At 42.7% G+C, this 16895-nt stretch overlaps 1 protein-coding gene and 1 long non-coding RNA gene across 16 annotated transcripts in view; one reads left to right on the plus strand and one right to left on the minus strand.

Moving 5' to 3' along the window:
* sox6 (SRY-box transcription factor 6) overlaps window positions 1-16895 on the minus strand; it is a 118373-nt gene that overhangs the window by 40288 nt on the left and 61190 nt on the right. For all 15 annotated transcript variants that reach the window (XM_041069941.2, XM_029143384.3, XM_055507249.1 and 12 more), the window contains 2 exons: window positions 8992-9164; window positions 7390-7458 (listed from right to left, as the gene is read on the minus strand). In XM_041069941.2, the coding sequence (XP_040925875.1) occupies window positions 7390-7458; window positions 8992-9164 (242 nt within the window). The remainder of the gene's footprint in view (window positions 1-7389; window positions 7459-8991; window positions 9165-16895) is intronic.
* LOC114851744 (uncharacterized) overlaps window positions 1-16895 on the plus strand; it is a 50987-nt gene that overhangs the window by 1469 nt on the left and 32623 nt on the right. The window lies entirely within an intron of this gene.

Here is a 16895-nt window from a genome sequence, read left to right on the forward strand (position 1 = left end):
CTCAAGATGTCTGACACTCTGATTTTTACAGGAAATAAATGTAAATATTGGGGACATGTCTCAAGGCCAACGTCCTTGTTTAAAGATTAATAATTAGTTTGTGTTTAGGTTTTAAAGCTATAACTGTTTAATACATTTTTTTTTGGAAAATGCATTCCTACTGTAAATGCCAACGCACACAGCAACACTCTCCTGTTCTATTTCTTTAAAATATTGATTATTTTTAATGAATATGATTATATTTCCAGATATTAGCACATTTCTGGGGGGCATTTGGGGTTATAAGATTTTTATTTAATTTTTTTTTTCAATTTCTGGCCAGAAAATCCCAGTTCACAGTAAACTGGACAAATCCATAGGGACTCCCTCAAACAGCATGTGTAATGACAGGAAGGGGGAGACCAGACATAAACAAACCTACAAGTGGATTTGAAGCTGCATCGTTATCCTGTGCTTTCTACATATATATATGGAAATAGGAATAAGTGAAATGCCTGCGCCCCTCACTGGATAGAGGCAAGTGAGGTTCTGAAGAACATTGGACACGGACTAGTCGGATATTCTGCTACATCCACATGATGCGAACATGGCTTCACAGTGGGGGGTGTACATCTTCAGTATGTGTAAGCGAGCGCAGATGTTTTCTCTACATCACAAAAAGTGATACAGCATGTTATTTAATAGTAATTTATCTAAAATTTGACAGAAAACACATGATCCAGTTTTTTTGTCTGGCAGCCTTAGCTTGTGTGAAAGTATTGTTCACATTGCATCTGGGTTTCCCCCTCTGACCTGTTCACATGTCACAGCTATTAACTCACAGCTGCTGGTGGAGCCGAGAACAACAGTGCAAGCAGAGAGTCAGGAGGACTAACTTTACTAGACATGTCACCTAATCTATAGAAATCATAGAAAACCTTTTTATTTGTGCTGGTTTAATAATCATCAAGGAAATGTTTGAACGGAGAACTGCTGTTTGGATAAGGAGCTAGTGAGCTCAACAGTCCTGTCTCTGTGCACAGGACAAAATTGACCGTTCTTTGTGTGGTGTTCAGGAATGCTTCGAATCTCCTCCGCCCTAAAAACAAAAAGCTCCTTTTATGCGTCGGACATGGGCTGAATGCTTTGCTTTGCCACCCTAGCCCAAAGAAAACACGCACCCTTTTCTCCCTGCCGGCTGCCTGTACACAGTAGAGCCTGTTAATGCGGCTCATTCTTCCTGCGAGTGCGCCCGCCGCTGAGGATGACGGCAACGGAAAGCTAACGTGAAGACAAAACTGTTTCCACAACATTAGCAGAGAAAACACAGAGAGCGGGAACTGAATCGGGATCACACTGAGGGATGTGTTCTCTCTGCACTGATATCTGCGTCCAGCTCCAGACAGGTGCTTTACTGGGATAATCAGACAGAACAGGTCCCCCATTCATCACGTGCATGTGTAAAGAATGGATGTTCTATTATCAGCATTATTTAGCACCACAGCTCAATTTAAAGCTAATTTCACGTTTTCATGTGCCCCTTGGTTTGATTTTTCTTGTCTGACACTTAAATGAAGCTGCTTCACAAACCCCTCAGGTAACTAATTTTTGTACATCCTCAGGTGTGATTTAACACGTCGCAGTCGTCGGTGTGTCGCCTCTAATATGGAGCCCCTAAATTATTCCTGTTTAAACTGCTGACGTGTCGTAAAAGAAATGCCAATTAAACATAGAGACAGTTTTTAGTGTAGTTTACGGCAATACTGTACCTCTGCTGCACCTCTTTGAAAAAAAAAACAGTAGAGGAACACGTTTTGGTTTTTGTTATTTCTGAGTCTTGTTTTTGCCGAATGGTTTTAGTTATAATTATACAGTTCACTTAACCTCCCAAGGTGTTTCACCGGCTTCACACTTGCGTTGAGTAAATAAATGGTGCGTGTGATCCAGGAGAAAGTGTTAGCATCGTGCCTTTATCAAGCAAAACCCACAGACCTAGACCGTTCAAACAACATCTCGTCTCTATGGCCCTAAGGCAGCAATTAATTTATACAGACAAATGGCATTACATACTAACCACTTAGCTTCATTTGTAAACCATCACTGCCATTGCTGCGGTCGTGTCTCACACATTTCTGTGCGTCATAAAGTTTTAACGGGGCTGCGGTGCCATTATTGTTTAAATTGCACATGACTTTGTTTAACGTCAGCATTTCTTCTGCTTCCTGACAAGAAGTCACATTTCATAACTAATTGAATTGATCCCTCCCTCCCCCCTGATAGAGTCCACTAAATGGAATTATTTGTATCCAAGTGTCAATATATTAAATCACAGGGGCTAATGAGCCGGGTCACTGCTTTCTTTTATCTTCAGTCTTGCATGTGCACATCTTCATCAGCTAACACTCTCCCCTAAATGGAGGATGAACATGTTGGACTCAGCCTCCCTGGGCGAGCGCCAAGGCCAGCAGACTAGGCTGTTAATGCCCCAACATAATCCTACAAGAAGGCTAACACACAACTCTTCAACACAAGGGAAAGAACTGGCAGCGCAGGCATGAAAGTGCGCAAAGCCGCACATGCATTATCATTTCCCTGCTCTATTATTCTCTTATTATCATGCTAACAGTTCCACTCTCGCTGTGCTAATTGGGGGACTTACACATTCTCTCTAACAATGTCTATTTTTGTTCTTTTTATTTTTTTTGCCAGTGCATTAATAAGAGTCTCACACTGAGAAAATCATTTGTGCCAGGGAAACAACAAAGCATCTGAAAATACACAAATTAGCGCTATTATCTTTGTGCAATTACCATACAGCCCTGTGTTTATTTAAACTCATCTGATTGATTTAAAATATTTATCATTATGTTGTAGTTTTGGAGCAAACAAAACAGGATCCGTGCATTAATTTACTGCACAGGGACGATTTGCCTGTTTTTCGTCTAATAATAAAGAAAGCAGCACCACTAAAAAGACAATTTATCATATGAACCACCCTAATTTGACAGAGTCCGTTTATGTTCCTGCTGGGAGATTCAGTTAGATAACTAGAAAAATGTTTAATGCTTCAGCTGTAATGGGAAAAAAACGGCTTTAATGTAGAAATTGTAAATGTCCCCACTGCAAAGCAGAACAGTACAGTACAAGTATCAGGCTGTGAAAACAGAAAACTGTTAATACAGGCCAATTATTATGCGAAAGCTGCTTCTCACTCAGAAAGACTTCACGATTTGTGATAATTTATATTGCAACAGGAGCGTGAACCTGCACTAACAGCTGATCCGCAGCTAAAGCGGGAGCTGGATTTGAGTGAAAGTCTCTGGAATAACCCCATGTGTTCTAGCTGAAGGTCAGCCTTCATGTGGGGCCTGACATCTACAGTAGCTTGACCCATCGCGACCACATTAGGAGAAAAGAAAACTAAAATCATACAGTAGCTCGTACCAATTTCAGGAGATCTCTGCCCCTCTGCTGTAGATTGTTGTATCGTCAATGAAGCAATTAAAAGGCTATTTACTATCATAATATTTAACATGGAGCGCACTAAAGCAAACGCTTCATTTAGTGCACTGACAAAAGCCCAACTGTTTTACTTGGGAGTCTACAGCTACAGAATACAGAAGACACTGGTACAGAGCTTCCTCTGTCAATTCTTCAGTTTCTTTCTAGAAATCTATACAAGTAACAAACGCAAAAGTATCCCCTCCTGTGTAATACAGAAGCTCTAGGTACATGTTTAATTAATGACCTTTCTGAATAGTCAGAACTCAGAGATACATGTAGTGTGTCACATGCACTGAAGAGGACAAAGATTTCTTAGTGGTACTGTAACATCCGATCTGCTTCAAACTGCAGGCAAATAGATTCTGGTGCGATTTAAATTCGTCTTTAATCTTCGGACCTTTTAGCATCCAACCATTCAACGCATGTGTCCTCCACTGTTCCTTTACATCATTAAAGACATGTGAAAGGCTTTAAGACTTTGAAGTGTGCAGTAGACAACAATGTGCTGGCCTTTTCTCTTTGAATCTGTTTTTTAATGGAAGAGACATATTCTCTATGTGCGTATGTGTGTTTAACACAAGGTTAAAGGTAGGATGTAGAGGCACAGATAATGCGTGTGTGCATAGAGTGAGGTTGGTGTGTGAAGCCAGACCATGTATATAAGGAGAATGGTAGGTCAGAGTGAGATAAATGGAAGCGGACCTGGTTGATGAACACATCGTTTAAGGTCTCAAAAACAAGTGTGAAAAAAAACTCTTGTCGACAATGGCCTCCATAGAAATTTATTATCTCTCGGATCTTGGATTTCACGGTGTACTCAGGGCTGGCACATCAATGCCACAGCCAATGACAAATGACAAAGTCATAATATTGTGATGTTTTAATGGATAAAATATTTTAATTAAATGTTTTGGATTAAAAGTGTCCCTCTGTTTCATCTGGGTAGCTCTGCTTTCTCCAGCCTGTTTGTGAAGATAAAGTTCACCCTGACCTTTCAGCCAACATTTATTCTCTTGATGTGTGTATCAATGCGTTGGGTCACCGTGTGTCTATGTACTGTACGCCATCGCCTTTGTGCGAGAGTATGTGCGTGCCTGTGTGCAAGAGTCAGAATGGGATTTTTTTTTTCTTTCCTTGAGGAATGCGTGAACTGGGGTCATTACCATGTGAGGTGCGATGATGGTGCTTGTTTCGTGACTGCGGACAGAACTGTTGCTTTAATTTTATAGCTTTTATTAGTGCATTTTCATTTTATTTCATATCCATCCAACTATTTTGCTGTTTCTTCTATTGCTGCTGCTGAATGGTCATTTACAACGGGCCGGAAAACGAGTGTGAAAGAACAGTCAACAGTTTGACATGATGAAGTTCAGCTGTTTATCTGCTGGTCCTGTTCGTTTTTATGATTCTGTGGCAGATGTAATCTCCTGGAGCCTACAGGCAGACTCAAAGAGATAAGAACCTATAGGACAAACCAGATCTCTGCTAATATTTATGTCTAATTGTCACGTGTCAAATTTTCAACTAAATCAACGGGAGTTAATCTTGTTTTACCACTGAATCGCTGCCAAGAGGATTGATTTTAAGGAATACAAACAAACTGTGGGGAAAAACACAAAGAGCATTGAGCTTCAACAGTTGATAAGCCCCTAATACTCCAATCAAAACCTCTGCTATCTTAAAACAAGTGACATTGTAATCCCGAAGGACAAAGACTAAATTTATCGCACTCTTGTAGGAATGGTGAGAGAAGGATAACCAGAGCGATGGCTTTTCAAAGGGAAAACGTAATTTAAACTGAAAGCCACCTTTCTCTAAACCTCACACACGTCTGACAGATTCTCCACAATCCACATGTGGAAACCCCTCTGAAAGCCACATACAGCCTGCCAACAACAGTATCCAGTTGCAGTCTCTGTGGTTTTATTGTTGGGACAGTTAACAGTGTCCACTGATTTACATCATCAACATGAGGCCTTAGCGTGAGGCTTTCTCTTCGTTGTCTCCCCGAAGCCAAAACAGAAGGACTTTGATGACCAGTAGGGTCTCCAATAAAGTTTAATGCTCTCCATGCTAAAGACAGAGTAACCCGATCTCCCAACAGTGCTAAGCACTGGGCAAAAAGCCTGTGACACACGGACTGGAAGCTTGTTTACAGAACTAATTAAGTCAAAGCTGTTATATATTAAAATGGCCAGAGCATTTTTAAGAGGCAGCAATAATGAAAACAGAGCGGCAAAAAATGCTTCACTGACTTTTCCCTCTGACTCTTATCTCCTCTCTTGCTGCTCTCACTCCGAATCAGCTGCCGTCACCAGAATATTTATTATAGAGGAACTAAGTTTAGCTTGGAAGCATCCGATGGACAGTGATGTCAGTGACAGTGTTCTTGGGTACTGTTCTGTACCTACAGTAATATTGGACGTGACCCTTTTTTTTTACCAAGGAAGGTCGTTGCCACATGTGGTCAAGGGAGATGTTGGTGAGTTAGAAACATTCTACTTGTATTTCCGCTCAAGTGTTTGAAATGGATATTTAGAAGTACATTCACATACTCAGCCCACACTTCTCCCACCCGCTCTCCAAACTATGCATCAAGAGGAATTTTCAGGTATCATTTCCCTTTAACTTTGTGATAAAAGCAAGGGCCTCTAAAAGTGAGATGTGTCAATGATCATAAGTAAAGGGCCCTCCATGATATTAGTGATACTAGCCCCTCAGTCTGTAGAAGGTACTTCATTTTAGAGTGTTTTCTAGATGGCAAGTCTTGCTGGGTGCTTCTCTTTACTGAAGTATCATATAAAGTAATTTCTCCGACAGACTGTCCAGAGTAGTTGCTTCTCAAGAACGTGTTGACAGTGTGATCTTTCTCCTGCAAAGAGCCCTTGAAAGAGGCAATCACGCGTCCTAGTAGTAAACTGCTGTTTAAAACCCAAAGTTTACTCCACCTACAGTGTCGGTGCCATTAGCTGCAGCAAAGATGCGTAACGTTGTGGAAACAAAACGACAAACAGTCTCCTGCGAGGAATGCGTGCGAGCGTGGGGAGTTGGCCGCTAAAAGAACAAGTGGAGGAGGATGTTTGAATGGAGAAGGACGTGCCTGACACCGAACACGGCCAGCAGGATAACGTTAGCTTCACGCGTTAGGCAGCCAGGCCCAAAACCTTGACCGCCCCCCCCCCCACCACCACCCCACCCCGTACTGCCTGACCATGTCCAGAACCGCACTACCTGGGTGGTCTCTAACTATATCACACACACTGATAAGACTGGGCTAAAGGTTACAGCTAGAGACACACACAAAAATGAACAAGGAATAAAAGAATCAGTGACACACACACACACACACACACACACACACACACACACACACACACACACACACACACACACACACCACAATGATGCTGCGAGTACAGTGTCATGTTGCTCTGCTGGGACCGTCTCGTTTCTGAGGCATTTACCAGCCCCTTTCATGTCCCCCACCTCTAAGCTCTTCTCCATCAACATGACTCATTAGCTGTTGTTACTTTTCCTCTTTTTTTGTTCATTAAGATGTGCTAATTATTCCCCTCCATATTTTAAAGTCCTCACCATTACCAACAGGCAATTAACATTTGATGAGAGTGACGAATGTTAGCGTGACATAAAAATTGAAGATAAAAAGACGTGAATTATTGAAGAAAGCGGGAAGGATGAGAAGCCTAACAGAAGTTAGCAGCAGTATTTACTTTAAAGTCTAATTTTATTGATCCGTGCCATTACAGCCAGACGTTTGGCTCATGGTGACAGCACTGGTGCACTAATTACACTGGAGTGGCAGAAACGTTGTAGTAATCACTGCGGAGCGACGGAGAGGTGTGCGCTGCTGAGTGTCAGAGGGCCAACAGAAACACACTCACTGACCTGGATCTGCTGCTGGAGGAGGTTGATTTTGTGCTGCTGCTGCAGGAGCTGCTGCTGTTGTCTCGCAATCTATTCGGGGAAAGCAAGGGAGTCTGGTTAAATAAATATTTCCTGGTTAAAGACCATCTATAGACATGCATTCAAATTAAACGCTATTGGAGCCAGTCATGTATTAGAGCAATTATCCTCAGAGAGTTGGCAGGTGCAGTGCAAAGCGATTGAAAGAAAACAGCACGTAGCAATAGAGCACAATATTACACAAATAAATGCAGCAATATCCAAAAAACGGTGTATTTTTTAGTTTTCACAATGAGCGTGGAATAATCTGTGCTGAATAGAAATTAGCGGGAGAGGAGAGTAAATGATTCAGAGGACAGATGAACGCGGTTGTGTGCTGGTGACAGAGGTCCCCGCTGCCCCTGAGTGACGAGCAGCCACATCGCAATCTTCCTCTTCCTACATGCCCACTTCATTGAGCATGACAACCTAGTTTTAAGTGTCATTTAATTTTCATTTTTAAATATAATTACAAAGTGTTCACTGTAAGATATCGGTCGTCTGCAAATGTGTCAAGATTAATTTGTGCTGGCTTCCTCACGAGTGTCAACAGTTAATTACTGTGTTGTATCTTGATGGCTTGATGACATTCTATGTCTCAGCAGGCTCTCTCTCTTTCCCTCTCTCTTTCTCTCTCTCTCTCTCTCTCTCTAGCTCTGTCTCGCTCGCCCTCCTCCTCCCACTCTTCCATTTCAGGAATATTTCTCCATTTTATTATAAGATCAAATAATGAAATCTTCTATATCAGTGTTCGTTTAGGCTGTAGTGTCTACAAAGCCCACAGAGTGAGAGAGTGTAGTTTGCAAATGAACATCATTGATTGAAGGAGAAATCAATACGGTTAATGTATTATTAGTGTACTATGACCAAATGCATCACTTCAAGGTATATGGTCTGTGTGTTCATTTATCCCAGGTCTCAGAGTGTGTAGAGAAAACTCTGAGTGAACTCCTTGCTGATAATTGACTCATAGCCATTAGGGTGGCTGGTGATAATAAAAGTGTCGCCTGTGTGGATAGTTTGTGTCCTTATTTCTTCTCAGACATTAACACACTTCATGGCCTCTGCTAATTTGCTGATTTGTACAATATGGCTCATTGGCCTGATTTGTGCTGCAAATCTAATGCCAGGCTTGTTCTAATAGGAGTCGATTTATAAGATATAGAGTACTTCCGTGTTTAATATAACGTTTAATTCACACGTTCCCCTGCATTTGTTAGTACAAGTCATAATAACGTTTTTGCAGCCACACAGCATAAATGTAGGCAAGAGAGCATGACTGAAATATTGGATGTAATATAGAATGTAACATCTCTTAAATCTAATACTCAAAATTTCTAGCAAGCGAGATTTTATTGGCATATTTCAGGCATGAAATTTAATATGAAATAGGAAGTTAAGTGACAATTTGTTACAGATGTGTAATAGAATTTATTATAGGGACAAAGGCAAAAATGACATAAACAAGATTAACGAAGGAAGAGGAAGCAGTGCTTAAAATGATAAGGAAGCAAGGAAGGAAAAAGGAAGACAGAGGGTGGTTACCTGCTCCTGCTGCTGACGAGCTAACTCCATTTGCTGCCTCTGTTTCTCCATTTGTGAAGCCGCGAGCTTCTTCTGTTCATCGTGAGCAGCCAGGAGCTGCTCTCGCAGGCTGATCAGCTGCGTGATCATCGTAGAGAGCTGGTGTTCCTTTTCTGCCAGGCTCTCAGGAGTACCTAGTGAGGGGAGAGAGACGCACAGAGATTAATGTCAGGAGTGGAAAGGATAAACAGAAAGTGGAGAGCCTGAGTCACAAGTTTTTTGCATGCCTGAAAAGAAAACAGTACACAAAAGGTTTCATAGTGGCCGCGCTAAATAACCGGGGTGTAGACATTTGTAAGAAAGCCTGCACTAGGCCTCGCTCATTGTATACTGCAAAGTATAGGAAAGCGACCATGCTGCACACACCCATCATCATATTGTGCTATTGTATTGTACACAATATATAGTACAAAGAAAGCCACACAGGCAGCAGCCAACTGCAGTGAATTCACTAGAAAGCGTTAAGGTCACACACAGTCTGGAGTTGTCTGTTTCACCGTAGCTGGTGTTCACAGCTTTTAGAGGAAGAAAGAGAAGGAATTGTTCCCAGCACATAGACAAAGAGCGGCAGGGAGCTGTCATACTGAGGTGGCAGCTTATGGCAGGCTACCAGGGGTGAACATAAGTGTTGCGCCGGCCGCCGAACTACACAAGTTCCTATTGTATGAACCTTCCAGAAATACAGTATATGTGACTGTGAGCAGGGACTCGCTGCAGACGCTGCCGCTTTGCAAAGTTTGTGTGAATAAAGTCCTTAAATTGAACCCTCTCTAAATTATTATTATGTTGCATGTGTATTTCAATAATAACAGCAGTGACAGCTCCTTACTCTCATGTCTGCACTGTGTCACAGAGCTGCTCCACTGCTCTGCTCTCTCCCTTCGCCTAATCAATGCTAAGTGATCCTACCATTGACTTACACAGCCAACATAATTGCCAGTGAGAGGCTAGACAGTAACTCACTCTCTTCTCACTGCACTGTATGACAGGCAGATCTGGGGGAACGTACAAAAAAGAGAGCGAGCGAGAGATAGTGAGGAAGCGATAGAGGCAGCCAGGGAAGAGAGGGAGATGGATAAAAGATAAAAGATCAAGATAAGGCTACAGTTACATCTGGCTGAGCCCAACAGGAGCTGAATTCTTTCCTGGGTGTCTTCCTCTCGTCTCTAGCCACATCTGTCTTGAGTTTCTCAGAGAGCTCCCAGGGGCCCTCTCCACTCAAACTATTTTAATTTGACTAAACACCTGATTTATTTTATCTCTCCGATGAGGAAAGCCGTTTGTCTTAATAGGGCCTGTCAACCTCCAGAACCCATTCGGGGCAATTTACTGGCAGGCTTGTCTGAACCTCGGTTTGCCTCACTATGCCCTCGCTGCCTGCCGCAATGGAAGAGAGCTGCGATTCTCCATTTATCCTCCTAATAAAAAAAGCACCTAAAAGCAGCCATTCATTGGGCCTGTGAGCAGTTTCCAAAGCCTGAATTGTTTTTTTTTTTTGCCAAAATACACTTGTTGTGAATGGTGCGTCTCTAAAAGTGAAACAGCACCAATTTTATTGTCTGTGTCCGTCAATGGCCATCTGCCTCGTACAGGTCACAGGCATGATGCATGAGTTGTCATTATAAATCCCAGATATCAATACTGTAGTGGTGCAGTAAGAGAAGGAGAAAGGAAGAAATCATCAGGTGAGAATGGGGGCATAAATGACCTTGAATGGGGAATCCATCTGGTCTCAATGATGTGCTAATTGATGGTGCCTCAGTTGTTGAGGAGTGTCAGCACAGTACAGCGTAAAGAAGGAAACGCTGAAAGGTGTTTGTGCGTGAATGTGCAGTGGGACTAGAGCTAAGGGTCTACACAGAGATCTGATGGGCCTGTCTGAGTGTGGGGAGCACCATCCTGCCCAGACACCAGAGGTCTACGAACAAAGAGCTTATTGTTTTAATGCCGCGCTGATGGTGGGACGCCCAACGGGCCTATTTGGTCATTTTAATTGGAATAATCCATCATTTTGTGTTTGCACCGAAACATTAGTTAAATCCAACCATTATTCAGATTTTTGGTAAAAGTCAGATCAGAACTAAGAGCTTAGTGGAAAATCAGGCACATGTGTTTTTGTTGACTGGTTAGTGTAAGAATGTCTTTCTTCCGCCCTTAAATTATGGATCAGCTTTAAAATGCAGATAAAACTTTTATTGGGTGGTGCAGAAGAGGAGCGTTGTGGTCTGTGTCCGACCAGCCTGCTGACAAAAGGGGCCGTTTCCTGCATATTGCATGGCTTTTAACAGCAGTGGGGCTGGGGTCTGCCCGTTAACATGTCTCCTCACATTGCGCTTCCGACGCTAGACAGACAGTGCAAAGATGCTGTGGCGCTGCGCAAACCCCAGCAGCCTGACCAGACCTAACGTGTTGTGACATCCTCCTGTGAGATGAGTGAGGACTCGTTAGGACAATACCAGCCTGACGCAGGGAAGGGGATCCCAGGAGGGAGTGGTCAGGCCGTGCTGGCACTTTTCTTGTTTTGCCGCTACCCCCTCAAACCGCTGTAATAACTTAGATTGACACATAGGAGGAGAGCGTAAAGACGCGTTATTCAGTTTCAGCCTATTCACAATCCACCTTTCCTGCCTGTTCTAAATGTCACCAAGTAGGGCAGAAAACATCAACGGGTGACTAAATAAATGATAAGAGGAAAACAAGCAGAGCCATGGTTGCTTGGGAAGGGACGGGGGTATTTGAGCCTTGGGGTCCTTGGATAAAAGGCACTTTGTAGGGGTGCGATTTGTTCTGTCCAATACCCACATCTCCCTCTCTCTTGGCTCCCTCCTCTCTGCTCTAATCAAGCAGTCTCTAATTTGGGTTCCAAGTCCAGTACCGGGGAAAAAGAAGGAGGCTTGTTACTTTGAAGAGTCCCGAGTGAATAACACAGATAAAAGATTCAGGCAAAAAAAAAAGAAGAAGAAAAAGGGAGGGAGGGTGAGGGTGAAAAGGGAGAAAATCACAAGGCGACCTATTCTCTTCCCTTCCTTTGGTTAGGACAGCTGAGCCATTATGACCAGATCTGAATTGAGTTTTTTTTTTTTTTAAACGCCTGAAGACTGGAATTTCTTTGTCTCTCTATCAGTCAGCTATTGTGGATGCTTCCATATGCTTCAAGCCCATCCTAAGTAAATTAGGACTTGTCTAAAAGCTACCATCGTACCGAGCTTTGTCCACACACAGACCCCACATAGCTTGAATGCTTTGCATGCTGCGACTCTTTCCTCGCGTGTGTGTGACTGCAGACGCGAGTGTGCACAGATGTGTGTTGTGCGCCGCTTCAATCGATTAAAGGTACGAGCCCCTCAGTAAAAGCACACGTGTGTAAACGCTGGTCATCTGACCCTTTGTCTATTCTTTGAGGAGAACAGAGCCAATTGAGAAGCAGCTAAGGAACCTCTATTACATTATTTCGTTTTTGCCCTCGGCCCATTTTTTTCTTCCACAACTACAGAACTGCTTTAGCAAAAGCCCGTCTTTGTATTAAATTCACTTTTGCACTTTTGTGTTCTGTGCTATAAGTAATGGCAAAATACTTTCCACAGCCTAAGAAAAGACATCTTTATCAGTTGTGTGTTACTCGCTGTTATGCGGTAAAGAGATATTTTAAGTTTTAAGGAGTTGCCCATGAGCTTAGATGTCTGTGGTCTTATTGTAACAGGTCAGTTAAGTCAAGAGGTTTCTGGTAGTTGATAAATTTGGACGTAATGCTCCGATTTATTCAGTCAATTTGCATTTAACTATGTCATACTATACAGTACAGTCTTGTCCTGCAGGACCATATGTGCTTCCAAGTAATATGGTGCTAATGCGACTCCGTGTCCTACAACCAAGACAATATGAGTAACAGCTGCTTTACCTGGCTGGCTGCCTCAGCCATTTTAATCTTGCCAATAAAGGTCCATTAACAAGCGTGAGCAATGACTCACAGGCACATGTTGTCCACTGGCATCCATGGCTCCCACTCAGCGAGCTCCCTTCTATCGCTGGGTTTCTTTACGGAGAATCAGCATCATGTTAAATATGTTCCTGCAGGTTTTTAAAACCTGAACCTGTGGCTGAGATTTGTGCCGCGTATCTTTACAGTATGCGCTGTACGTCAACTACAAAATACTTTGAATCGCTCAGCAAGTAAAATTGTGCATGATAATAATTTAAGGTCATCATGTTTGTCCGTGACACGTGTCAAGGTGCTTTATCAAAGCCAGGACGGAGGCTTGACCTGAACACTATAGTCCACAGGTAATGTCAGTGACACACAACTTCAGTGTGAAGACAAAAAAATACATATGTCAGTACAGTAACTTTTTCTGTTCTTTTAGTTATTGAATCTCACGATTCTTTGATTCTTTAATAGAGGGCAATAGACCAGGGATCCTGCCACCACGGAGGAAGCCTCTAATCCTTCTATTCATCTCTTATACCTTTTATGATGATGATCCTGACTCATGTGCCCTGAAATTATAAAAAAAAAAAACATACACAGTTTTCAAGGTCTCCTTCATACAAAGCACGTAAAGCCGGTGAGACAGTGATCAAGGCACCAGCTCACTGTCTACGAAAACCTTGGAAGTGAATTAGAAGTTAGATGTTATCTCATTCTTTTCACAGAGCATTTATTCATTGGTTTTATGTATACCGCTAATAATTAAAGCAGAACATACGTTTTTCCTTGGACTGTGCACAAGAGATGTTTCGAAAGTCTTTCAGACTTTGCTGAATAAGTGTATTAACAATGCAGGTGTTTTGTCTGGTTTTATACAAGATCATAAGTGATTGATGAACAGGAAGCAACGTCAGCTGAGACCAGTACACACAGTATTCACTAAGTGGAATATCAGAACACCTGCTAAGTTCTCAAGATCTCCGGAGTGTCTCTCAGAGTGCTGTGGCTCAGGAGGTAGAGCTGTCCTCCGACCACAGGTCTGATTCTGTTCGTAGCAGGAGGGGGAAGTTGTGTGGCAGCGCCGCCACTGAGTGACTGCACTGCACTGATGTGAAGTGGTGAATTTATTTAAAAGTCTGCTACCTCCATAAAGTCCCTAACCCTCAGCTGGTCAGCTTTCTGTTTATCGCCTTGCTTTGCCTTCTCTCATTAAGATGTGCATCTTTGAGGTGGTCTGCAAAATTCAGCCGTTGCTCAGTTTTGTACCTTTCCAACCTGAATAACGTACCTGTGTCAGTTTAAATGCTCAGTGTGCTTGTAAATCAGCTCTTCCACCGTCTTTCATGGCTGTGAAGATACAATTAGCCTTTCTGAGGGAAAGCTGACGACATACAGTACATGTGTTTTTGTCAGCTCCATAAATGTTTTATATTCTCCTCAAATAAAGACACGATTAATGCTTGTATACATAAGACGGATTATGGGATGTTTAAAAGCATGACAGACTGCTGCAGTATAATTCAGAACACAAGCAGAGCGTTTATCCCTATCTCGCACTCTCTTCAACACACACACACACACACACACACACACACACACACACACACACACACACACACACACACACACACACACACACACACACACACACACACACACACACACACACATGAGCACAGCACTTTCTTTTTTACCTATGTTGCCACAAGCTAAATTCCTCAATTCATTAGAGGAGAAAAACACACAGTCCAACACTCTCATACATTCATATGGCAAATGTGGCCTGAGGAATAATGATTTACTGTGTCTCATATTTCACCTGAGTGCACAGGGCAAACAGTTGACTGAAGTGTTGTGGAGAAAATGCTAACTGAGGCCTTTTTCACGCCGGCATCTGGACACATACGGCTTTGTGCTGTTTTTGTATGTTTGGGTAAACATACTACATACAGTAATATTCATTTACAGTTTGTTGTAAAATTACACAAGTAAGTTCCGTCTTATTTACTGTAAGTCAGTGTCGCTGGGAGAAAGCTGGCGCAGACACAGGCCTGTATCTGGTGGCATCGAGACCAAACTTTATGAAAGCCATTAGGAATAAAGTTACAATTCAACGCGAATAATCGTGTTTTGAAGGCGGCCTTACAGCTAAACAATACACACTCTGTGTCCACACAGTGGAGTCCTTTCTGTGTGCAGGGGTAAACGCCAGCACAGGTAGGGCCAGCACCAAATCAGTCTCAGCTGCCACCCTGCCCTGCCCTCTGTTCTCCTCCTAAAGAGCTTCCACTTATCTGCCCACTACAGCAGAGCCTGTGTGCAGCCGGCCACCGTGGCATGGACACCATTCTCAAATCGATTGTGACAGTGCGACAGCTCTGTCACAAGCCTGCGATTTCTCCGCTTCACAACTCGAGCTGTGATTTCAATGCTGCTTTACAATGTTAAGCTTTTTTTATATTATTTTATTTATTTTTGCAAATTCCAGGAGAATGAATACAGCTTGTGTTCCTATTTAGTAACTACATATTTTTCTTTAGTTGACCCCCCCCCCCCAACATTCAGCAGGGAAACTTAAACAGCTCTGTTGAATGTGAGGCTCTGAGACCCTGCACAGAGCAAATATGCGACAGAGCAGCCTTATCTGACTTGTATGTGCTGCTTGTTATACACTGAGCATTAATATGTATACCTTATTATTAGCTTCTTCTTAACTCTTGCATTTTTTAAGACATACATTTATCAGATATCTAATTACAAACAGTGAGCCAGACTTTATTCTCTCTCCCTCTTGCACTTCTTCCACCTTGCCGCCTGTTATCTGCGACTTTCTGTGGTTTGGAGTCCTTCCAGCCAACCTCCCTTTCTTGCTCTGTGGTTTTGTTCAGGAGATTTCATCTCCCTCCTCATCGTTCCTGAAGATTGACAGCTAAGCTCAGGTATGAAAACAAACAGTTAGCTCTGGAATTGACTGCTGAAAAGAAATCCGCTGCTAATGCTCCTTCACAAACTCTCCTCTTTTTGCCTTCTCCTGCTGATGCTAAGCCCCAACAACGTAGGAGAAAAGGCAGATGGAGCATAGAAATCATTAACCCGTAATAACGCAACTGTACCGAGTGCGTTTCTACTGACTCTAAATCTTGAAACATGTCTTTACCCCGGAAACAGCTCAACACCCACATGACAGTAAGCTGTAATTATAGATGGTGTGCTTTGGTTGCTTGGTTGGGTTAACAGACCTTGAAAAGCAATTCTCTGATGTTGTTGATACTATTGTTCGGCTTTGTTTGTTTACTCCTCATGCATGTTCACCTCGGGTTGAAGCGTTCAGGGCATGTTCCAACACAAACGCTGCAAAAGAATCCTTTTCGTTTCACTGGTGCGGCCTCTGGTCATCTTTCCTTTATTCTCCTCTTCTAAGAATTATTTTGTCACCGGACAGATTCAACCACCCTCCGATGCAGTCGCACGATCCCGTTTCTTTTAAGAATTTGACAGAACAATGTGAAACAGTAGCGAGAACGAGGCGCTCGGTATAATTGGCGGAGGAAACAGTGAGTCATCAGTGTAAAATATACAAGGCCATTCTGCCAGTAGGTGCTCTAGTCTTTGTCCCCATGTCGGCCTTTATTCTCCATTTCTTTGCTCCATCTAAAACCTACAGGCATGTTCAGCTTTTGTGCCGATTTTTAACCTAACAATTAAGAGAAGCTCCGCTCCATCATAACACTTTAGATCTTAATCATGAGGTGTTTTCCGCTTGGTACCTTTGTTTGTGTTTTAATTAGGCGGACCTTGTGTGTCTTCAACCCTGGGCTTCTTTTTAATTGCCCATATTTACATCAGGCAGACATCAAACATGGAGAGAGAGACATTTGTAAGGGGGCGCACAAAGCGGGCCTTTGAAATGTCTACCGTCATATGAAATGGCATGCTAATT

Source organism: Betta splendens, chromosome 3, assembly GCF_900634795.4.
Source record: "Betta splendens chromosome 3, fBetSpl5.4, whole genome shotgun sequence".
NCBI lineage: Eukaryota > Metazoa > Chordata > Actinopteri > Anabantiformes > Osphronemidae > Betta > Betta splendens.